The 23604-nt window shown below is 43.4% G+C and overlaps 3 protein-coding genes across 5 annotated transcripts; 1 reads left to right on the top strand and 2 right to left on the bottom strand.

Annotated features, from left to right (window-relative positions):
* Window positions 1-1155: 1155 nt before the first annotated feature.
* Window positions 1156-11066, bottom strand: LOC129863972 (EGF-containing fibulin-like extracellular matrix protein 2). 2 transcript variants are annotated; one of them, XM_055936464.1, is made up of 13 exons: window positions 11022-11066; window positions 10887-10930; window positions 9249-9282; window positions 7198-7470; window positions 6855-6903; window positions 6381-6593; window positions 4469-4591; window positions 4213-4329; window positions 3905-4024; window positions 3606-3725; window positions 3331-3469; window positions 2989-3184; window positions 1156-2375 (listed from the first exon to the last, which is right to left on the bottom strand). In XM_055936464.1, exons 4-13 carry the CDS (start codon window positions 7300-7302, stop codon window positions 2214-2216), a joined length of 1344 nt encoding a protein of 447 aa, XP_055792439.1. In that variant the 5' UTR covers window positions 7303-7470; window positions 9249-9282; window positions 10887-10930; window positions 11022-11066; the 3' UTR covers window positions 1156-2213. The 2 variants fall into 2 exon arrangements, with proteins under 2 accessions (XP_055792439.1, XP_055792438.1); XM_055936463.1 differs by having other exon boundaries at window positions 7198-9282.
* LOC129863973 (acidic fibroblast growth factor intracellular-binding protein B-like) lies at window positions 10423-21035 on the bottom strand. 2 transcript variants are annotated; one of them, XM_055936466.1, is made up of 11 exons: window positions 20530-21035; window positions 19912-20024; window positions 19514-19712; window positions 17211-17337; window positions 16670-16770; window positions 16295-16428; window positions 14388-14496; window positions 14190-14253; window positions 13719-13805; window positions 11022-11119; window positions 10423-10930 (listed from the first exon to the last, which is right to left on the bottom strand). In XM_055936466.1, the coding sequence occupies exons 2-11, from the start codon at window positions 19994-19996 to the stop codon at window positions 10861-10863; spliced, it is 1074 nt and encodes a 357-aa protein (XP_055792441.1). In that variant the 5' UTR covers window positions 19997-20024; window positions 20530-21035; the 3' UTR covers window positions 10423-10860. The 2 variants fall into 2 exon arrangements, with proteins under 2 accessions (XP_055792441.1, XP_055792440.1); XM_055936465.1 differs by having other exon boundaries at window positions 19912-19996; window positions 20530-21034.
* Window positions 21036-21171: 136 nt separating this feature from the next.
* LOC129863975 (coiled-coil domain-containing protein 85B-like) lies at window positions 21172-22931 on the top strand. Its single transcript, XM_055936469.1, has one exon. It carries the CDS (start codon window positions 21756-21758, stop codon window positions 22353-22355), a length of 600 nt encoding a protein of 199 aa, XP_055792444.1. The 5' UTR covers window positions 21172-21755; the 3' UTR covers window positions 22356-22931.
* The last annotated feature ends 673 nt before the right edge of the window (window positions 22932-23604 follow it).

Genomic DNA, 23604 nt, shown 5'->3' with positions numbered 1-23604 from the left:
TGTCTTAGGTAAGGGATAATTCTACAGTGGAGCATTCATGTAATGTCAACCTTTTGAACATGAATATGTTCAAGTGAGAATTACATCCATTTCTCAGTGGAGCTTTCATGTGACAACCCCTTTTTCCATGAATGTGAACTCTTGCACAGCTACAGAAAAAACATTCAAGTTTGGTTGATATGTGACTGCATTGTTGATTTGAACCCTATTGTTGATTTTTGGTTGACATCTGGGTTAAAATTAGACGAAAAGACTGTGCATGTTGATGACCTCATGCAAATTCTACCAACTAGCCACATTAATGGTAGATGTTGATAAAGTGTGTTTTAATGACAAGGAGACTGAGGCTCTATTCAGTCTGTATCACTGAAGTGTTACAGATGTCAGATAGAGATGTAATGGTCATTTCCTATTGAGCCGACATCTGCAGCATTTACCATGAATGCAGTCACCTCTAAAGCGGGAACATTGCCTTTAAATTCAGGCTGCACAGCTGAACTTCCGTGATGTGGATTGAATAGGGCCCTTTATTGACTCAACCAATTTACCAACTTTTAAGTTGGTACGCTGTAGGCTATACATTTAAAAGACATTTAAACCCGAAGTTACAGTAATTTGGCAATTTACATTAAGATATAATCTATAATAACTGCAGATATAAATATACTCCAATGTGGTCGTATATAGAAACAGTGTCCCTTGTATTGTAATAGTGCTCTATGGCTTTTAATTCACTGTAGTGTAAATGCATTTATCTGTCTGTACTGAAAAGCAAACGTGACAGAGTAAAAGAAAGAGTTTGAAAAAAGGTCAGCAAAGAACCCATTAATGGGCCTTAATTAAGCAGAATAGAACCAATTGATGGATCTTAATTAAACAGAATAGAACCCATTAATGGGCCTTAATTAAGCAGAGTAGAACCAATTGATGGATCTTAATTAAACAGAATATAACAAATTAATGGGCCTTAATTAAGCAGAATAGAACCAATTGATGGATCTTAATTAAACAGAATAGAACCCATTAATGGGCCTTAATTAAGCAGAATAGAACGCATTGATGGACCTTAATTAAACAGAATAGAACCCATTAAGGGGCCTTAATTAAGCAGAATAGGAGGTAAGGCCACCAGAAGGAACACCATTCATCCAAATGTTGGTTTCATTTCTTTTAATTTTAGTAACATGTCAAAACAACCGTAAGATGTAAAAAAAGAAAAAACGACATCCTTGATGGAGAGAAAGAGAACAGTATAACATGGGTTGAAATGGTAGCCTTGAATGGATGTTTTTATCCATTTCCTTGGTAACTAGATAATGTCCCTCTATATAACTTAGCTAGTCTTCTGTGCAGCAACAGACTATTGAAAATATGGTGAAGAGGCTAGATACCAACTATGGTGAACACAAGGTGATAGGTTAATCTGTTAATATAACTGTCTGGGAATATTACTGATTGAACTGTCTTAAACTATTGTGATGTCCCCATGTGCCAGCCATATGCACCCTGTCCCAGTGTGCCAGCCATATGCACCCTGTCCCAGTGTGCCAGCCATATGCACCCTGTCCCAGTGTGCCAGCCATATGCACCCTGTCCCCGTGTGCCAGCCATATGCACCCTGTCCCCGTGTGCCAGCCATATGCACCCTGTCCCAGTGTGCCAGCCATATGCACCCTGTCCCAGTGTGCCAGCCATATGCACCCTGTCCCAGTGTGCCAGACATATGCACCCTGTCCCAGTGTGCCAGCCATATGCACCCTGTCCCAGTGTGCCAGCCATATGCACCCTGTCTCAGTGTGTCAGCCATATGCACCCTGTCCCAGTGTGCCATGCATGTGTCCTTGTGTGTGTGTCAGAGGAGTCTGGTAAAGGGAGGGAATAATGTCTGGAATGGAATAAATGGAACAATATCAAAAACAAGTTTGACTCAGTTCCATTTATTCAATTCCAGCCATTATAATGAGCCTGTCCTCCCATTTAAAGTGACACCAGCCACCACTGGTGTGTGTGCACGTGTGTGAGGATGTGTGTGTGGTGACTCACAGAATTATGGAAGAATGGTTTTACAACTAGCTTTTCCCCGGGCAGTTGTTTTAAAGATACATAGTAGTATAGCAGTAATGAGTCTGAGGAATGTTTCTGTCTCATGTCCTTAACAGTTTTCCTCTTCTCATTTCTCTCCCACTCTCTCTCTCATTACTCCATCTCTCTCCTCAGAAGGTGTAAGGTCCTACAAAGACAGACAGTCGTAGGGCAGAGCTGGTCTGGTAGCTGATGAGGGGATTGACAGACACCATCTCCAGATCCAGGGTGTACTCTATTGGACCGGTCACAGCACGGGCCAGGACCAGCACAGCACTGATGTTGTTCATTTGCTGTGAAAAGATAGAGGGAGGTGTAGTGGCATTGTGTGAGTGTGCAGGACTGAATCATAATTTTAACTCAGTATTCTGTCTTCAAAACCAGTCGTTTTTGTTCCCCTACTACTGCAGTAGGCAGTATTAGATGTTAGGTCTTGGTAAGTATTTTTGTGTAACATGCAGACTTCTAGACATTCTAGACATTCTGTTTTCTTCTTGACATGCATCCAACCCTGTGGTCTGGTATAAGACCATGTATGGCTGAGATTGGGACCCATTCTCACCCTGACTCATAAGTCAACACTGTAGCCTTTAACTCAGAGTATTACAACACACAGGGATATTCAGTAGTTGGTGTCTCTACACTCTTAGAAAAAAGGGTTCCGAAAGGGTTCTTTGACTGTCACCATAGGAGAACCCTTTTTGGTTCCAGGTAGAACCCCTTTGAGTTCCAGGTAGAACCCTCTGTGGAAAGGGTTTTACCTGGAACCCAAAAGGGTTCTTCAAAGAGTTCTCCTATGTGGATAAGAGTGTAGTGTAGTGAATGAAACTGGTATACAGTTAACACATGTAGTGGAGCGAAAATAGTTGATACTCTTAGAGCTGCCTGTATCTTCCACCCACTCACCCGTATGTAGAATTCCCCATTGTGGTCCCCAGAGCGGATGCGGAAGGTGTTGTAGACTCCAGGGTAGACGCGGGTGGCCTGGATCTGGAAGATGTCTGAGGGGACAGAGCGCTCTGAGGTGATGCTCATGTAACGGTGGACGATGGAGAAGGGGAGGTCACGACACTCAGGCTTGATGACCGGGCAAACACAGCGGCTAGAAAGACAGGGAAGAAGGGGTTAAATAACCTGTCTAGTGCTGTGCGTGTGTCATTTCTTGGAGAGATTTTTAGACTATATGAGGTTGTGTGATAGTGAGGTTATGTTACTGAGTCTGAACGTGTGGAGGAGGATGCTACTCACTTGTCAGACAATAGGGCTCTTGTCAGCACATAGGGCTCTCGACAGAGGTTGGAATCGGTGCACTGATAACCCCCATGGATGTTAATACAGGTCTGGCCCTCTCCACACTGGTCTTTGTCTGTTTCACACTCATTCACATCTGGAGAGGGGGAGAGAAGGAGAGAGGGAGATGGGGAGAGATGGAGGGCAGAGGAGAGAAAGAAGAACATGGAGAAAGAGATATCATAACTTCTCACATTTGTCAGTTATAAATAGCATATTCTAACAATGTTTACCTTGGCAGAGTCTGGTGCCCTGTAGCTGGTACCCCTCTGGACAGATACAGGAGAACCTCCCTGGATCGTTAACACACTGGAACTGGCACATGTAACTGGAGTAGCTGCACTCGTCTACATCTGCACAGAGAGCAGGAGCGACAGATAGATAGAGAGAAAGACAGTCAGGGAAGGGCACAGATGTAACTGAAGGGCTGGATTTTAATAACCATCAGCATTCTTTGTTTTCATGTTGGAAACCCTACAGCAATATAGACTGACAAACAGAAAATAACCAAGGAGAAAATCAGGCCCTTTACCATTGCATGAGTGTCCGTCTGGTCCCAGCTCGTAGCCCGGTTCACAGCGACAGAGAAAGGTGCCATACGTGTTGTAACATTTCTGCTGACAGGGGGTGCCCATCTCACACTCGTTCACATCTTGAGTTGGATATTGGATGTTGTAGGGTTAGGGTTATGTTGTAGTAGGGTGAGTGAGACCAGCAGGCAGAGAAGAACAAACAGTAACCATCATCAGATATATTGTGAGGTTATGAATTCTAGTTTAGTGTTTGAAGTTTGGATTTCAGCTGAGTTTCTGCCAGTTTTACTCATATAAAGGGACTTACCCACACATGAATGGTTGTTTCCAGCCAACTGAAACCCAGGTTCACACTCACAGGAGAAAGAGCCAGGTACGTTTACACAGCGATGCTGACAGTACCTGTATCTACACTCATCAATGTCTGCGAGGAGAGGACGAAAGAGAGGATGTAAGATTCTGAGGTTGCGTAGGGGAGAAGAGGAGAAGATGAAAAACAAACAAAGTAAAAAGCCTCAGAGGAATAAAGAAAGTGAAACATGAGGTAGATAATGCTGTCTCACCCACACACTCAATACCAATTTTGCTGTATCCATCTGGACACTGGCAGCTGTAGGTGCCCACAGTGTTAACGCACTGCTGGCTGGGCTGGCAGTCATGAAGATCGAGTACACACTCGTCCATGTCTGAAAACACACACACACACACACACACACACACACACACACACACACACACACACACACACACACACACACACACACACACACACACACACACACACACACACACACACACACAACCTTTGACTCAGTAGAACAAAGAGGGCAGGCTGGGTGTTCATAGTGAATCATTCCACCCTGATCCCTGTTCTTACTCACAGTGCTCCATAAACTAAACCAACACATACACACTCACACCGTCCCTTCTCCCACTCAACACTTATGGCCAGCCTTCCCAGTCTCTGTCCAGGCTTGTGACTCACCCAAACATCCCTCCCCTTGGCGTCACCCACACAGCCCTCCCCCTTGGCCTCACCTACACAGCCCTCCCCATTGGCCTCACCTACACAGCCCTCCCCCTTGGCCTCACCTACACAGCCCTCCCCCTTGGCCTCACCTACACAGCCCTCCCCCTTGGCCTCACCTACACAGCCCTCCCCCTTGGCCTCACCTACACAGCCCTCCCCCATGGCCTCACCTACACAGCCCTCCCCCTTGGCCTCACCTACACAGCCCTCCCCCTTGGCCTCACCTACACAGTCCTCCCCCTTGGCCTCACCTACACAGCCTTACCCCAGGGCCTCACCTACACAGCCTTCCCCCTTGGCTTTACCTACACTGCCTTCACCTTGGGCCATACCTACACAGCCGTTCCCTTGGGCCTTACCTACACAGCCCTCCCCCTTGGCCTCACCTACACAGCCTTCCCCCTGGGACTCACCAACATAGCCCTCCCATTTGGCCTCACCTACACAGCCTTCTCCCTGGGCCATACCTACACAGCCCCCCCCCCCCCTTGGGCCTTACCTACACAGCCCTCCCCCTTGGGCCTTACCTACACAGCCTTACCCCAGGGCCTCACCTACACAGCCTTCCCCCTGGGCCTCACCAACACAGCCCTCCCCCTTGGCCTCACCAACACAGCCCTCCCCCTTGGCCTCACCTACACAGCCCTCCCCCTTGGCCTCACCTACACAGCCCTCCCCCTTGGCCTCACCTACACAGCCCTCCCCCTTGGCCTCACCTACACAGCCCTCCCCCTTGGCCTCACCTACACAGCCCTCCCCCTTGGCCTCACCTACACAGCCCTCCCCCTTGGCCTCACCTACACAGCCCTCCCCCTTGGCCTCACCTACACAGTCCTCCCCCTTGGCCTCACCTACACAGCCTTACCCCAGGGCCTCACCTACACAGCCTTCCCCCTGGGCCTCACCAACACAGCCCTCCCCCAGGGCCTCACCAATACAGCCCTCCCCCAGGGCCTCACCTACACAGCCCTCCCCCAGGGCCTCACCTACACAGCCCTCCCCCTTGGCCTCACCTACACAGCCCTCCCCCTTGGCCTCACCTACACAGTCCTCCCCCTTGGCCTCACCTACACAGCCTTACCCCAGGGCCTCACCTACACAGCCTTCCCCCTGGGCCTCACCAACACAGCCCTCCCCCAGGGCCTCACCAATACAGCCCTCCCCCAGGGCCTCACCTACACAGCCTTCCCCCAGGGCCTCACCTACACAGCCCTCCCATTTGGCCTCACCTACACAGCCCTCCCCCTTGGCCTCACCTACACAGCCTTACCCCAGGGCCTCACCTACACAGCCCTCCCCCTTGGCCTCACCTACACAGCCTTACCCCAGGGCCTCACCTACACAGCCTTCCCCCTGGGCCTTACCAACACAGCCTTCCCCCTTGGCCTCACTTACACAGCCTTCCCCCAGGGCCTCACCTACACAGCCTTCCCACTGGACTTTACCTACACAGCCCTCCCCTTGGGCATCGTAGCCTACAGGACAGGGGCTGAAGGCCTCGTTGGACTCCATTGGCAGGATGGCCACTGATTGGCTGGATGGTTCAGGGGCGGTGATGACAGAGGCAGAGCGTGGGAGACACAGGTAACCACCATAGTGGTTAAAACACTTCATCTCCCCCTGGCAGGCCTCCACAATGGTCTGACACTCATTGATATCTGAGAGATGAGGTAAGAGAGAAAATGAGTGAAAGGCAAATTACGGAGATGGAGAGAGCAAGAGATGAGGAGGAATGTGTGAAAGTGCAAACACGTGAGGAGTAAAAAAAACTCAAATGAGGGTTGGTGATGAATAGAACTGACAAAGGAAGCTTATTTACCATGATATTTTGGCTGTGACACCATCAGATCATAAGCACAGTGACATAACTTTCTCACACATCACTCTCTCTAACATTACAACCAAATTAATCCACCCACCTTTACAATGCTGACTCTCAACATCCCACTCATAACCATCTGTGCACTCCTGAGAGAGAGAGAGAGAGAGAGAGAGAACGAGAGAGAACGAGAGAGAGAGAGCGAGAGAGAGAGAGGTTGCAATGTTGACTGTATGCACTAAAGTGCCAGAGCATGCATGCACATTTACAATATTAGAAGAGGGCCTGACTCAGGTACATGTGGAATGAGCATTGTTATTGAGAGGTGGAAATGTTGCAGGGAGAGAGGCATAAAGTGGCTTTTAGAAGAGACAGAGTGAAAAACTGAGCAATGAAAAAGTAACAAGCAGGAAGAGGAGAAGTGAAGACTGACTCATCCTTACCATGAGGCTGTCACCTTCAGGAGGCGATTGAGACTTTGTATGGTGGAAGAGGGACAAACTCACACACACACATAACAACACAAATGTTCTCCGCATACTACACATAAACACACACAAACAAACAAACAAACAGAGAGCAGGTAGCAGACAGACAAACAAATGCTGTGGAGTCACTCGATCACAATCACACACATACACCTGAATCAGTAGTACATAAATGTACTGGCAAAGACCAACAACACAGGGAGGGGAAGCAAAGTGATATTCCAGAATCTGTGAGAAAGACAAGAGAGCGAGAGAGAAATGAAGTTTGACAATGGCACAAACAGTGATACTTAGTATTGGTCTATCATGTGTGCATGTATCCCAGTTCAGACTGTAGATGGGTTGTTTTCCATGTTCAGTTCCTCCCATGTGGTGACCTGAACACGACAGCATTATGTCAAATAGCTACGTTTAGGCCCATGCTTTTTATCCTGCCACACCAATGGTCACACGGGAAGACAGAGTAGACTGCCCCATGGTCTCATGCTTGAGTCATGTACTGCACAAGTAGAACAATGTGTGCTACTGGTCAAACGAGCATTTCAAAGAAAATGTGTCACACAATTATAATGGTTTGAATCGGTATTTCAGAACTTGCCACATACCATGAAGTCCTCTGTTTTCACTTCAGTATAATGAGACTGAACCACCATATCCAGTCAGACACGTGCTGATATTGGCAAATAACCACATCACCACTCTCTGAGAGATTAAAGCAATTAGGCTGGCTCCAAGAGGGCTGTGAACTCCTTTCCTAAATTCCACACTACCATAGACTAATGGTGACAGAGATATAACCTCAATGGCCTGGGAGGGCACAGGTGCAGGTATACAGACGCCACATGAAGCTATGCATAACTGGATTCAGCTCACAGCTGTGCATAAGCTTTTATTAGTCCATGATACATTTTTCCAGAGGTTTTATTATTGTGCAATAATGTAAAACAGACTTGAGCTTAATATTAATCCATCCCAAAATCAAATGCGGAAATGTACACCTGTTTGTTGTGGCCATTCTTGGCCCTAAAGCCTGGCAGGTGACAAGATTAACAGATGAGCGTTATCTTTCAGGAGGGTTTTAGTTGGTAGACAGATCCCTCTCCTGCAGTCAATGACCAAAAGCGCCATCTAGTGTCCTCATGAATGGAACGTTGTTACTATTTGTCATCATTTCATAAAGATTTTTTTTTTAACTGTCAAAAATCTGCTGTTTCTATGTCAAACAGTTGTGTTATATTTCAGTCTTCTGTGATGTATATAAAGTGTAATATTGGGATGTAAACTCAAAATGTTATACATTTCAACATGGTACAGGTATCTTCTTTTTTGTTAGCCCATAACCATGTGTGTGAGGTGTACACTTTTGTTTCAAAGTAGATTTGTTTTAAGACTACCAAGAATCACTCTGTGTGATCCTGATTTAGCCCACTGCAGTAACAGGTTTTAAGAAGAGCTTATATTTAGCAATCGATCAATAATTTCAATAAAACTTGCACTGCAGAACTACACAGTACATTTTATCCTCAAAGCCAAAAATAAAATGGCAGAAAACAACATACGTAGGATGTTTATTTGATCCCCCTGTTGAAGGAGAACTTTCCTGCAATGCAGAACATGTTTAACTTGTAGTGTATTTGAGGTTTAAATAGGCTTCTGAAGATTGTAATTTCCACCTCGAAATGTCAGACTTGATTTTTCAAAACATTTATCAACCCTTGCAAAAGTGTCCATTAATTATAATTCACATTTCCTGTTGCTGCATGATTATTTTCCTGCTGTATCAAACTGGCTCAAATTAAGATCCTATATTTGTACTACAGCAGGTTCAAGGGAAGAATGAATGAAGAATGATGTTACAACCTACTGTACTGTCTTTCTATGGAATGTATTGCATATTTGTTTTTACATTCTACATTCATAAATACAATAACATTTTAAAAATGTCATATTGAAACACATCAGACACAAATATAAAGGTAAATGCATTTAAAAAAAATCATACTCACTGATCAGTCTTCCTCTAGTCCACAGTTCTGTTCACTTGTATAATGTTGTAAGTCTGTAACACACTTTCACGGTTTATGCTAACAGAAAATCTTTGTCAAGATGCAGGGCTATAGTACAGCTTTATGGGCTATCTCTTCCTCACTTTCTCTCGCCTCTTTTTTCTTAGTGATTTACAGGTCCTGTCTTTTAGGTGTCTGTCCTACAAGTAGAGCAGTAGATTGAGACAGTATGAAAATGCGTATGTGAAGCAGTGTGAAAGTGTGTTTGTGAAACAAAGTGTTTGTGGAGAAAAAAAGGGGGCTGGGCTAGAGAAAGGAAAGGGGGGGGGGGGACAGCCCATTCTTACCCCCTAAGCCACATCCTTGCTGCCCAGCCCTGAGCATTATCCTCCTTCAGCCTCTTGTTTTGCCATGTCCTCTGTCTATTCCTCTCTCTATCTGGGATTCAAATTCCTGGTCTACAGCCCAAATTCAACATCCATTAATCAACCATGCAGGGACAATAGTGGCATGAAAAACCAACCCTGCACTCTAGGGGAAAGGACATACCTGGATTCAATCAAACCCAGTCCTTAACTTATCACTCTTCCTCCGCTCCCTCTACGTCTGAGTGCCATCCATCCCTGCCCTCCCCTACCCACTCTTATTCTCCTTCTGACACAGTTGGATATTTACTGTCTGGGAAGAAGGGGGCCCAGAGGAATGTGGAGACAAATTAACGAGCAGACACAAAGAAACAAGGTTTAACAGTTAAAGACAGCAGGCCACTGTTTCTACAGCATGCACACCAGTGTGCTCATGTTCAACATGAGAAATCCCTGTATTGCACCAGAGTGCAAATGCCTCTATACATTGGAAAATTGAGCTGATTCAACGACAGAGAAACTGTGATTCCATTCCCTAAGTCCAAGTTATCATTAGGAAAATGGGGACACTTTGTCAAGGGAATTTCCATGACCATTTGGCAGGATCGGGGCAGGACAGCTGTCCTAGTGAATGGGTTTTGTAGGGCAGTAAAGTCTCAGTTCAGACCCGAATCCCCCTCCGAGACAACCCTGACCAACTGTAGCCCCCTGCTGCTAACCCACCCCCTTAAAACACACACACATGGACTAAGACACACACACACAGACCCTCACATTTTCACAAACATATACCAAACAGTTGAAACATCTTTCTAAAACAAATATGTTTACTTCGTTTAAGTCACAATTTACACATCAGAAAAGTATTCAGTTCAGTCAGTATATTTACAGGGGGACTGACTGAAGAGATAGAAGGAGATGGAGACAGATAGTTCATTTTGATCAGGGAGAGGTGGAGAAGTAGACTGCACTGGGCTGAGGTAGTTACCAAAAAATGCCAAAGGGAAGACAGATTCACAGTAAGATCAATACAGATCACAGGCTGCCGGTGGAAGCTTAATTGGGGAGGATAGGCTATTAGTAATGGCTGGAACGGAATAAATGGAATGGTATTGAACACATCAAATAAATGGTTTCCACGTGTTTGATAACATTCCATTCCAGCCATTATTATGAGCCATCCTCCCCTCAGCAGCCTCCTGTGATACAGCTCAAATCAGGAGAGGAGGTCCAGACCAGGGATCTACCTATTCATGGTACATTTGGAGGATACAGCTTTTAATGACGCCCATGTATCTGTCCCAAATCCTCTGGTGCCTGAAGAGAGAAGAGATTTGGTATTACAACAACATTAATGACTGTATAAACACACACACACACACACACACACACACACACACAAACTAACCTGAACGTGCCAAGACAGTGAGCGGCATTGGTGTAGTGAGTGAGGAAGAGTGTGATCTCTGCCACTGTCCATCTATCATATCGACATGGCTCTATGAACTAGGAGAAGAGGAGGAGGACATAAGGCTGTTAGCAGAGATTTCTCAATCTTATCAGGACAGGGGAAAAGCAATTTAGTCATAGGATGATAGTCAGTATCAGGGCAGTAAACACAGAATCTATTCCACAGAAAGGTCAAACTGAATACTATACCAACAAGATTTAACCAATAAAACTACCTCAATACATTGCCAGATATACTTCATAGCCATCTTTACGATCATGTCTAATTTGTTTCTACAATCTATAATGCCAAACAGCGGAATTCACTATAACAAGTTTGAGAAACATCTTAAGGGGAATTGTCACATACAGTACCAGTCAAAAGTTTGGACACACCTACTCATTCAAGGGTTTTTCTTTATTTTTACTATTTTCTACATTGTATAATAATAGTGAAGACATCAAAACTATGAAGTAACACATATAGAATCATGTAGTAACAAAAAAGTGTTAAACAAATCAAAATATATTTTATATTTGAGGTTCTTCAAAGTAGCCACCCTTTGCCTTGATGACAGCTTTGCACACTTGGCATCTCTCAACCAGCTTCATGAGGTAGTCACCTGGAATGCATTTCAATTAACAGGCGTGCCTTCTTAAAAGTTAATTTGTGGAATTTGTTTCCTTCTTGATGCGTTTGAGCCAATCAGTTGTGTCAGACAAGGTAGGGGGGGGTATACAGAAGATAGCCCAATTTGGTAAAAGACCAAGTCCATATTATGGCAAGAACAGCTCAAATAAGCAAAGAGAAACGACAGTCTATCATTACTTTAAGACATGAAGGTCAGTCAATATGGAACATTTCAAGAACTTTGAACGTTTCTTCAAGTGCAGTCGCAAAAACCATCAAGCGCTATGATGAAACTGGCTCTCATGAGGACCGCCACAGGAAAGGAAGACCCAGAGTTACCTTTGCTGCAGAGGATACGTTCATTAGAGTTAACTGCACCTCAGATTGCAGCCCAAATAAATTCTTCACAGAGTTCAAGTAACAGACACATCTCAACATCAACTGTTCAGAGGAGACTGCGTGAATCAATCAGGCCTTCATGGTCGAATTTCTGCAAATACACCACAACTAAAGGACGCCAATAAGAAGAGACTTGCTTGGGCCAAGAAACACGATCAATGGACATTAGACAGGTGGAAATCTGTCTTAAATTTGAGATTTTTGGTTCCAACCACCGTGTGTCTTTGTGAGACGCAGAGTAGGTGAACGGATGATCTCTGCATGTGTGGTTCCCCCGGTGAAGCATGGAGGAGGAGGTGTAATGGTGTGGGGGTGCTTTAATAACTTTATTTAACTAGGCAAGTCAGTTAAGAACACATTCTTATTTTCAATGACGGCCTAGGAACAGTGGGTTAACTGCCTGTTCAGGGGCAGAACGACAGATTTGTACCTTGTCAGCTCGGGGATTTGAACTTGCAACCTTCCGGTTACTAGTCCAACGCTCTAACCACTAGGCTACGCTGCCGCCTTGCTGGTGACACTCAGTGATTTATTTAGAATTCAAGGCACACTTGCATGGCTACCACAGCATTCTGCAGCAATACACCATCCCATCTGGTTTGCACTTAGTGGGACTATCATTTCTTTTTCAACAGGACAATGATCCAAAACACACCTCCAGGCTGTGTAAGGCCAATTTGACCAAGGAGAGTGATGGAGTGCTGCATCAGATGACCTGGCCTCCACAATCACCCGACCTCAACCCAATTGAGATGGTTTGGGATTAGTTGGACCGTAGAATGAAGGAAAAGCAGCCAACAAGTGCTCAGCATATGTGAACTCCTTCAAGACTGTAGGGGCCTCCCAAGTGGCGCAGTGGTCTAAAGCACTGCATTGTAGTTGCTAGCTGTGCCACTAGAGATCCTGGTTTGAGTCCAGGCTCTGTCGCAGCCAGCCGCGACCGGTAGACCCATGGAGCGGTTCACAATTGGCCCAGCATCGTCCAGTTTAGGGGAAGGTTTGGCTGGCAGGGATGTCCTTTTCTCATCGTGCTCTAGCGACTCCTGTGGCGGGCCGGGCACATGCACGCTGACACGGTCGCCAGGTGTACGGCGCTTCCTCCAACACATTGGTGTGGCTGGCTTCCGAGTGGGCATTGTGTCGAGAAGCTGTGCGGCTTGGTTGGGCCGTGTTTTGGAGGACTCATGGCTCTCGACCTTCGCCTCTCCCGAGTTCGTACGGGAGTTGCAGCAATGAGACAAGACTGTAACTACCAATTGGATACCACGAAATTGTTGAGAAAACGGGGTAAAAAAAATTATATAATCCAAAAATTAAAAAAAATCATAGACTGTTGGAAAATCATTCCTCATGAAGCTGGTTGAGAGAATGGCAAGAGTGTGTCATCAAGGCAAAGGGTGGCTACTTTGAATAATCTCAAATATAACATTTATTTTGATTTGTTTAACACTTTTTTGGTTACTACATGATTCCATATGTGTTATTTCATAGTTTTGATGTCTTCACTATTATTATACAATGTAGAAAATAGTAAAAATAAAGAAAAACCCTTGAATGAGTAGGTGTGTCCAAACGTTTGACTGGTAATGTATGTCATAACACGTTGATTGGCTATTAGGGGTGTACCTTCTCCACAAGGTCGATGAATAAATCTCTGACATCTTTGGTATGTGTAAGTTTAGATGCAAGGTTTATCAGGGCTCTAGAAAGATTCTGTGTTCAGAGAGAGAGAGAGAGAGAGTGAGATAGGAAAAGAGAGTAAAAAGACATTCTTACAACCTAACAGATTCAAATTCCTTCCATTTTGTCTTGTTTCAGTGGGGGGAGGGATGTGGGATGTTCATTTCAATCTGAATAGGAATCAAAGTCTGAAATGTTAGACTGTTTGATACCCATCACACTAGTTTCATATAGCTTTGATATATTTTACTTTAACTTATTAATTAATCATAATTTAGACACTTTGAATTGAAATTAACAAATTTTCATGCATTGGCAATATTGTACTTCACTTCTGGTTAAAAACAACTCCAACTCTGATATGTGCATTTCTTAGTCTCTGTACACATTAATAGCAATTATCAGTTAGTTGCTCACTTTGAAGTTAACCTCCATCAACTTGTAGACTTTGATCTTTCCCCGCAGAGCAGCACACACCAGGCTAAGAGAGTGAGGAGAGGAGAGAAAAAGAGTCAAGAGGGGGACCAGCAAAGATATCAATGGCTGAATTGTTTTTAGAACTCTCAACATTAACCCACATAAGCATTTTCATACACGTGGTTACACCCATCCTACATTTTATGTTGGTCCATCATGTCTTTGTCATTAACCAAAACCTTGAGATCTTTCAGTTCATGCAGAAACTCTTTCTCCAGGTCAACATCCATATCCTCCATCATGCTATCTGTGAAGAGAGAGGGGGAAAAGGAATGGGATATGGTGCTAGAAAGCCAAGTATGTCCAGCGTTGATACCTCATAAAGCAGGGGTCTCCAACCTTTTTTTAGCATGAGAGCTACTTAAAAAAAAAAAAATGTAAATGATGTGAGCTACTCACTTTTCTATAACTTAAAAAAAAATGACTTCCTCATTTCCCCTGCACCTCTTTCCGGGGTCCCTATTTTTTTATTTTTTTACTTAACCTTTATTTAACTAGGCAAGTTAACTAGGATTTGAACCAGTGACTGTAATGGCGCCTCTTTCACTGAGATGCAGTGCCTTAGACTGCTGTGCAGCTCAGGAGCCAATTGTACAAGCGAAAGTAGTGCACTATGTTCTCTGTCAAAATACCTGGTAAAATAATGGTTAACAAAAACCTCTAAGGGGTCCCTATAAAATCAATTTTTTCCCCCCAAATTCAGTTGTGTATGTATATTTTTCCTGGTTTTGGATTTTTGGGGGTTTTCACTCTCAACATTACAATTGTTCATAGAGAAAGAACGACATCGGATGTTCTGCGTTGATGTCAATGCTTAAATCACAACATAATACCATTTTGTGGGAGTCTTGAAGAAAACTAACATATTTAGATTTGTGAGTCTAATTCCCCTTTAAATGCGCATCTGGCCCTTTAATTTAATTGCACATCTAGTGTGCAGTCTAATGTGCCGCTCTAGCGATGGTTCTGTACTACTGCTGCTCATTTCATGGCAAAGTTTGCAAATAATATACAGTACTTACTCATGACATACCTCTGCCAGGTAAGCCTATTTCGCAGTTAACATTTATTTGAGAAGGTTTTGGGTAAAGTATTTCTGTCAAACCACAAGATGGTTATCACATCAACTGGCTACTAGGGATGGGCATTTCGAGTCTTTTCTGTGAGCCGGATCATTTGGCTTCGTTCACTTAAAATTGACATTCATTTGGCTCCCAAACGGCTTTAATCTCTAATTTGAAGCCTAAAACATTGACTAGCATTATGTCATATCGTGAAATGGGAATTCAAATAAATGTTTACCTGACCAAATTATTAGATGGCTTGCAAAAAAAATGTAAGATAACATTTTATGCACTGAAAAAAATAGCGTGAACCACAATGAGGCTCTCTCCTCACTATATTGTTATTGCACTGAGGAATTACCATCTTCAGAGAACGTTTTTAGAATTTATCTGCAGATAATCGATGTCTGGAGCTCAAATAGTAAACGTATGCAAATCAGGGAGCCAAATTAACTTATTTTTCACATATGTGAATCGGCTTCTTGCGTTCACCAAAATCAGCTGTTCAAAAAGAGCTGTTCGCGAACGAGCCATCACTACTGGCTACAAAAGGAGTGATAGACAAATGCCAGCACCACACAGACCTAAAGGGGCAATATCGATGGAAATTAATTGGCAGATATTGTGTTTGGTTTGGCTTTTTAAGCCAATAGTGGCTAACCAGGGGTGGGATCATTTCTATGTTAGATAGTAGCTGGAAGCTTGCGGTGTCTGATACGTTATGACAGTTTGCGGTGGAACACAGAATTGTTTGGCGAGCTACTCATAAGCTACTGGTAGCTCGCAATCGATCTGTTGTAGACCCCTGTCATAACGCAACTACTTCCACAGGCCAAATAAAACAGTTTTTGACAAGAGCTTTGGGTTCAAATAATAATTTCTACGATATGATTTTTTCCCCCTGGGACTGACTTCTTTGTATTGTGTACTACATTTATCTGCATTGTGCCATCAGTGACTGGTCAAAAAGATGCATCTTACCCATTGCTCCTATTGTCCAGTAACTGATGAGCTGGCCTGCACAGAAGGCAAAGTCTTGGAATGAGAGGTACTGTAGCTTCCTCTTTCCTGTCTCAAAGCGGCTGTTTGCAAAAAACACAATGGCAGCATAGTCCCTGGAGGGATAGAGAAAAAAGTGAGAGGGAGGCACAGTAGGTTGGAGGGCCTGAACCCAATTATAATTTTTTCATCCATCATTCTATAAACAATTAAGTCAATTAGTCTACAAACAAAGACGCATGTATGCTATTCCCTGTGAATATATAAATATTACTAGAGTTATGGTTGACAGATTTCTTTCGCTACACTATTTCTGTTTCTCCTTCCTTATTCCTCCCACTCTGTTCTTGTATCCACCTTGCCAGTGTGTCGGAGAGCAAGAAGTGATGCTGTATGTTCTCCACTAGTGGGCCCTTGAGCTCCTCCACCACTTTGAACACCCGCTTGAAATTGTCAAACTGGAGAGAAAGACAGTAAGACGGACAAAGGGACAGACAGACAGACAGACAGACAGACAGAGAGACAGACAGAGAGACAGACAGACAGACAGACAGACAGACAGACAGACAGACAGACAGACAGACAGACAGAGACAGAGATGTGCTTCGTGTTGGTATGCTCTATATCCAATGACTTTTGTATTTCTGATCATGACATCACTATAAAAGCCCCACGGTTGGCAGGCAAATCCCTTTGCATGACAATGCTTAAACTGGACAGATAATTCAAAATCAGAGCAGTGCTGTCCAGGTAAGGTCCTGGCCTGTCCTTTTGCATTAAAGCTGCTCTTGAGTGACAGGTTCTTCTCAAGCTGGGAGTTGTGTGTTAATAGAGTCAGGAGTCACGCTTTATTAATGTAGCCCCTTCTCAATGAGTGTGGTGTTTGTGTTAGTCTCACCTGTCTCCTGCAGTTCTTCAGTGTGATCCCTGTTTTACAGCTGATGTCATCCAGGTCTTTTTTGGTCCCTTTGGAGAGCTTTTTCCCCAGCACCTCTCTGGCAAACACACTGTCAAATTCATAGTACCTGCAGAAAATAACAAAACACTGGTTAGCTCTAAAACATGGGGAGGAAGGGCTAATACACACACAGTATTTTTGATTTGCATATGGTCCTGAGCAGTGGAGGTTCCTCAGAGAAAGAAGGGAGGACCATCCTACTAAGTGAATTTCACAAAAATAAAAATAGAGAAACATAAAAGTTATCCTTTTTGGATAAAAATATACTAAATATATTCACACCTCATCAAATAACTGATTAAAACACACACTGTTTTGCAATGAAGGTCTACAGTAGCCTCAACAGCACTCTCTGGGGTAGCACCATGGTGTAGCTGGAGGACAGCTAGCTGACTTCAATACAAACCCTAGGAGGCTCATGGTTCTCAGTAATTATACTACATGACCAAAAGTATGTGGACACCTGCTCGTTGAACAACATCCAAAATCATGGGCATTAATATGGAGTTTCTCCCCCTTTGCTGCTATAACAGCCTCCACTCTTCTGGGAAGGCTTTCCACTAGATGTTGGAACATTTCTGGGGGACTTGCTTCCATTCAGCCACAAGAGCATTAGTGAGGTTGGACACTGATGTTGGGCGATTAGGCCTGGCTTGCAGTCGGTGTTCCAATTCATCCCAAAGGTGCTTGATGGGATTGAGGTCAGGGCTCTGTGCAGGCCAGTCAAGTTCTTCCATACTGATCTCAACAAACCATTTCTGTGTGGACCTTACTTTGTGCACGGGGGCATTGTCATGCTGAAACAGGAAAGGGCCTTCCCCAAACTGTTAGAAGCACAAAGTTAGAAGCACAAAATCATCTAGAATGTCATTGTATGCTGTAGCGTTAAGATTTCCCTTTACTGGAACTAAGGGGCCTAGCCCGAACTATGAAAAACAGCCCCAGAGGATGTCCTCACACCTATCAGAGGTCTTGCAGCATGAACTGACATGTTGTCCGTCCAATCAAAGGATCAGAGAATGAATCTAGTACTGAAAGCATAAGCTACAGCTAGCTAGCACTGCAGTGGATAAAATGTTGTGAGTAGTTGACTCAAAGAGAGAAATACAATAGCTGAACAGTTTTGAACAAATTAATTTCTTAAACAATGAAGGACAAGCAGGAGAGAGAGAGAAAGAAATAAAGAGAGAGAGGGAGATATATACTGTAGCTATATTTCGTAGTGTTTTCTTCTTCTTCATTTACCTTTCACTTCCTTAGTGAAGCTAATTTAGCCTACTCAACAACCTGACTCAAACAGAGAGGAATGCTATTTATGTTAGCTAACTGGCTTAGCCTATCCAACACGGAAACTCTTCCAATCAAGGTAAGCTTTCGGTTTGATGAATTTATTGCCAACGGGGCCCGCCAGTGTAACTACTAAACTGCTAGCTATAAAATTCACTGTACTGCGTGATTGTACACATGGATTGGATTGGGGATTAACTAATGTGTTAGTTCTAGTTTTTTGACTATAACGTTAATGTATTGACAATGATGTAGGCTGTGTAGCTTTTAGCGGACATGGTATGAAGGTTTGGCTTGGAGAGTTTTTTGCACCTGGTCACAGACAGCTGTTGTGTTGTGCCCTAAAGTCCACAAGCAGAAGGAAAAGGTGAGAGGAGGAGAGTACATAGATGTGAGAAGGAATTATACAACGAGCAAAGTGATGATGCTGTATGTGGCTGCTTTGAAAGCGAACTGTGGGTGATCTGGGGTGTATTCTTTCCGCCGATTCTGTTGTAAAACGTGTCTTAAATGGAAGGAAACAGAATGAAACTGGGAGGAAACTACCTGAATTTGTCCAATAACTGTTTGGACTAATGATTACACCCCAGATCAGCTAGAAGCAGTATTGAATGAGTCACTGTCTGTCACCTTCATTACTCTATGTGTCTCTCGACCTGTGCACCTATATGTCATTTGTAGGCTAGGTTGTAACAACCTCATGATGGGTATAGGGAAAATGTTTGTATCATGTAGTAGCCTGAACCTATCAATGTTACTTACATTGAGCTGGGTGAATGGGATATGAATGACAGTCATATGCTGTAATACAAATATGGCCATGCTCATTAAAACAAATAATCCTCCCTAATCTTGAATGGCACCAACCACCACTGGCCCTGTGTCTATTTCTAAGTTTCCACACAAATTGCCCTTGGCTTTGGGAACAATAACAATTTATGGAATTGAACACACACCTTTCAATGAGAATTCTCTGGTTCTGGGCCGGGATCTGATACAGCAGCTGACTGCCCAGTTTGGTGGGGGAGTGTAAGAGACGCTCACACATCTGGAACGTTCTAAACTGGTCCATGGTATCGCTGGTCAGCACCTCTGCATTCGCCTCACACTCCAATAATGCCCCCTCATCCATCCGCACCTTCACTGCATCACTCACTGTGAGGGAGAGCATGGCAGAGATGGGAGAGAGACAATAGGATGTAAATGATGTCACGGTCAAGTCATTGTCATTCTATTGTGTAGGCATCTGTGATTTCAATACATTCCTGAAATCAATACATTCCTCTGTCACACAGTGCAGTGTCACCACAGCCTTGTCATTCCAAAGTCTCAACAAAATAGGATAGAGACAAACCTGTGAGGCCGTCCAACCAAAGCTGATAGACTTCCATATCCATGATAGTTGTGTTCCCCACAAACACATCCAGTTCCATAGACATCTTGTAGGATAATGAGGAACCAAAATGACTGCAGAGAGTTAATTTAAGAATGACTATGCCGAGTAGTTAAAAAGAGTATTCTACACATAACCAGAATGATCTTGGTAGCCTTTTATATCTACAGAGCAGCGGGTAACCTAGTGGTTAGAGCGTTGGGCCAGTATCTGAAAAGTCGCTGGTTTGAATACCCGAGCCGACAAGGTGAAAAATCTGTCAATGTGCCCTTGAGCAAGGCACTTAACCCTAATTTGCTCCAGGGGTGCCGTACAACCATGGCTTACCCTGGAAACAAACACATTTTACTGCACTTATCCGGTGTATGTGACAATAATTTAAAAAAAATAATGTATATATATTTTGTCTCACTATTGATAGACTGCAAAGTTGATTCACTGAGGGTCATGTTTCTAGGTGAAGCTGGCATTAACAGTCAAGGATCGATGACCCATTTAAAAGGGTAGTCACACCGGGTCATAATATTGTGCCATTATGTAACATAGCCCTTTTAGGAATAACAAATAATAATACTTTACCTTTAACTAGTGTTATGTATCTGTCAAGTCGAACGGAAACCGTAGCAAGCAAATATATTGCACCAGGCACCGTCTGGGTAAACAGCATCTGCAAACGCGTATTATTTATTGCGCAGTTAAAACGTTGGGTTCTGCAAAGAATTCGGGTAAAAACAGCGTATCGAATTTGCATAGACCTGCATTCAAAAGAACACTAAACACTGCTTAAAAACTCTATCCTTATTGTAAAATAAAAGCGAAACGACAGATGGTGTCGCTGACATGTAAATTGTGGCTCCTCTCAAAATCCACAACAGAAAGCGCAACTTTGTTTCTCTTTGCTGGATATCTCTAGAGAATAGCACATTGGATACAAGGCACTTTACTGCCATCTACTGCTGTGGAGAAATAGTTTTTTTCCGGGGGTGGGTTTGTACAGTTTTCTAGCAAAATATCGCTGGACGAGTTATTTGAAGGGAAGTCTTTATCGCACGCAATATGACGGGCACTGCCCATTGTCCTGAAATGGACAAATTTATGGAACGTTCCATGGTTTTGAAATTAGCAAAATGCTGGGGCTGTCCATGGTGCTGAAATCAGCAACATTCCTATGTAAACAGTTCACGGTGGGAGTGTCTACTGCATGGGAGATAAGGTAGTGGGCTAAGAAGGCGGTCTAGGCCAATATTTATAGTTGTTCCATTATATTTGCCTAAACTAAACACTCTCTTGAGTACGGATATATTTCTTAAGTGACTTGAGCTGGTTTGTTCCACAAATCTGTATGCGCATTGTTTCCTCTGTCCAAATATTACTGCGCGTTTATCTTTCTGTGGACTGGACTTGAGCGCCACCCTGGCGAAAGTGAGAAAATACAGTGTATTTTTACATCAACATTAGCCTACTGGTGACGAATTATGTTCTTCTTAACTGGCCATTTTTAAGAGCCATTTTATTACGCGCTTTAGAATAGGCATCGATACAAATTGCATAAAACGCTACATAAAACGCTCGTTTCACTTCGTATCGTGAAAATTACAATGACAGAGGCAATGTGGGCAAAGGCTTGTTTTGCAAGACATACTCGGTAGCGTTGAGGATCAGGGCTTCACAATTTAAATCATAATTTTGTAAGCATTCCTATACCTATTTTATTACTGTTTATTTTTTCGCAAATTGCCATATTTTCCATGCATAGTCGTTGAGCCGCACTCGCATGACGCCAAGCCTACAGTAAATGACACAAAATGTGCAGCAACAGCGAGATTGACAAGCGAGAGCTCTCTAAAATGTCCGACGAGGATTTGATGTCATTCTCCAAAAAAGACATCGTGGCCAGGTTACGCCAAGAGGAGGCCAACAAGATGACAGCCCTTATACAGCGAGGGCGGTTAATTAAAGAGGTTAATAAACAACTGCAGGAGCATTTACTCGAAATCAGGGAACTCAAAGTAGTCAATAATAGGCTTCAGGAGGAGAACCAAGAACTGCGAGAACTATGTAGTTTCCTTGATGATGACAGAATGAAAATAAAAACGCTTTCCCGAGAGTGGCAACTTTTTGGACACAACGCTGCCAAAGTGATGCGTGAGGACGTGGGTGGACATCTGAAGAAGTTAGCTGATTTGGAACGAGTGCAAGATGGATTGGTAAAGGAGAATTTCGATCTCAAGGAACTGTGTGTTGTTCTGGAGGAGGGTTGTGTAAGCAGAGGTGATTCCAGTCCTGGCGGGTCGTCCGAGTTGAGTTTACAGTATTTTGTGGCCCGGGACTTTGGAGATGGAAGTTCCAGCGCTGGGAGCATCGGTAGTCCAGATCCTCTTCTAGTCTGTTCTCCCGATGAATAAGATGGTACCAACAAACTTCTTCTATCAAATATAAAATATGTTGTTAATGTCACCTCAGGTCACATAAAAGGGGAATGGGTCGTTTTTATGCTATGTTATAGATTTCTAGCAAAATATCACAGGCCACGTTCTTATCGCGCATTCAATATGACGGGAGCTGACCATGGTGCTGAAATAAGCAACATACTGTACATCCGACATGGGAATGCTTTATCTCGAACTGTTTTATATTGACTGTTGATGGGAATTTGTATTCTTCAGTTCTCTTTTATTAGTTTGCATGACACATGTTCAATTTTCCCTTGCAGTTTTGTCATATTGTTCTTCACACAAATAGTGTTTATTTTCCCTCCATTCATTCAATATCACTTTTCTCTCTGAATATCAAAGCATTATCTATCCTATCCTTTGAGCTGGTGAGCCTTTTCTAAGTCGTGTCTGTGCCCCTTATAGCATGTCATAGTATTTGTAGTTTAAAAAAAAAGAATTGTCCAAAACTTTATTGTAATTGTGAAAACCCTCATGTTTTTACACTGTTTTGTTTAAAAGATGACAATAAAATGATCTGTAACAGCTTGTTGTTTTTACATGACCCCTATTTGTGTAGATTAGAAGCAATAATGCATGATGGTGATGTTTTGAAAAACCCAACTCCCAGCCGTAAGACTTTCTTAGGATGAAGTGGATGAAGGAGGAATTCATTATTGATCCAGGATCAACTTCAGGAGCAAGGTTTAGGCCAATACATGCAGGATATTGGGCTTGTTCAACATTGTAGCCGACACTGCAGGTGACTTCCGACTGTTTGATCTACAAATTACCATGCATCATAAATAACTACTCATTATTATTTGTAAATCATTCAGTATGTTCAGTGACAGCTGTTGGAAGTGGAGTAAACGATGTGGAGTGGAGATTGCACTCAAAAGGGAGATGGGGGCAACTACAGTAACTCCTCAATCTCAATGGTGATTGAGGACAACTAGTCACTCCACCCGGTCTCAGTGAGGGGGTATGTGGGGAACTGAACCAGGAGAGATTATCTAATGTTATCTCAAACTAATCTTTAACTCAAACTCATAGCCAAGTATGTATGCCTTTTAAGATCATCTACACACTGAATAAGGCTGCAAAGCCTTTATGCAATATATTTGCGATATATTTTTGAGTGTGGACCCAACACACCTTTTTGCTAAGATCATCTACTATCAGATGCAGATTTTAGTTACAGTTACAACAATCTTCATCC

Source organism: Salvelinus fontinalis, chromosome 10 (assembly GCF_029448725.1).
Source record: "Salvelinus fontinalis isolate EN_2023a chromosome 10, ASM2944872v1, whole genome shotgun sequence".
Lineage (NCBI taxonomy): Eukaryota > Metazoa > Chordata > Actinopteri > Salmoniformes > Salmonidae > Salvelinus > Salvelinus fontinalis.
This window is presented reverse-complemented; position numbering and strand designations above follow the sequence as displayed.

Coding starts and splice junctions, on each gene's coding strand:
- LOC129863972 (XM_055936463.1), bottom strand. CDS start 7,635: ATGCTGTCGTGTTCAGGTCACCACATGGGAGGAACTGAACATGGAAAA. Junction 6,594..6,854: donor TGAGAGTCAGCATTGTAAAG/GTGGGTGGATTA, acceptor CTCATCTCTCAG/ATATCAATGAGTGTCAGACC. Junction 4,025..4,212: donor AAACAACCATTCATGTGTGG/GTAAGTCCCTTT, acceptor ATCCAACTCAAG/ATGTGAACGAGTGTGAGATG.
- LOC129863973 (XM_055936466.1), bottom strand. CDS start 19,996: ATGTCTATGGAACTGGATGTGTTTGTGGGGAACACAACTATCATGGAT. Junction 14,497..16,294: donor CTGGACAATAGGAGCAATGG/GTAAGATGCATC, acceptor CTCTCTTCACAG/ATAGCATGATGGAGGATATG. Junction 10,931..11,021: donor CACTGTCTTGGCACGTTCAG/GTTAGTTTGTGT, acceptor TTCTCTCTTCAG/GCACCAGAGGATTTGGGACA.
- LOC129863975 (XM_055936469.1), top strand. CDS start 21,756: ATGTGCAGCAACAGCGAGATTGACAAGCGAGAGCTCTCTAAAATGTCC.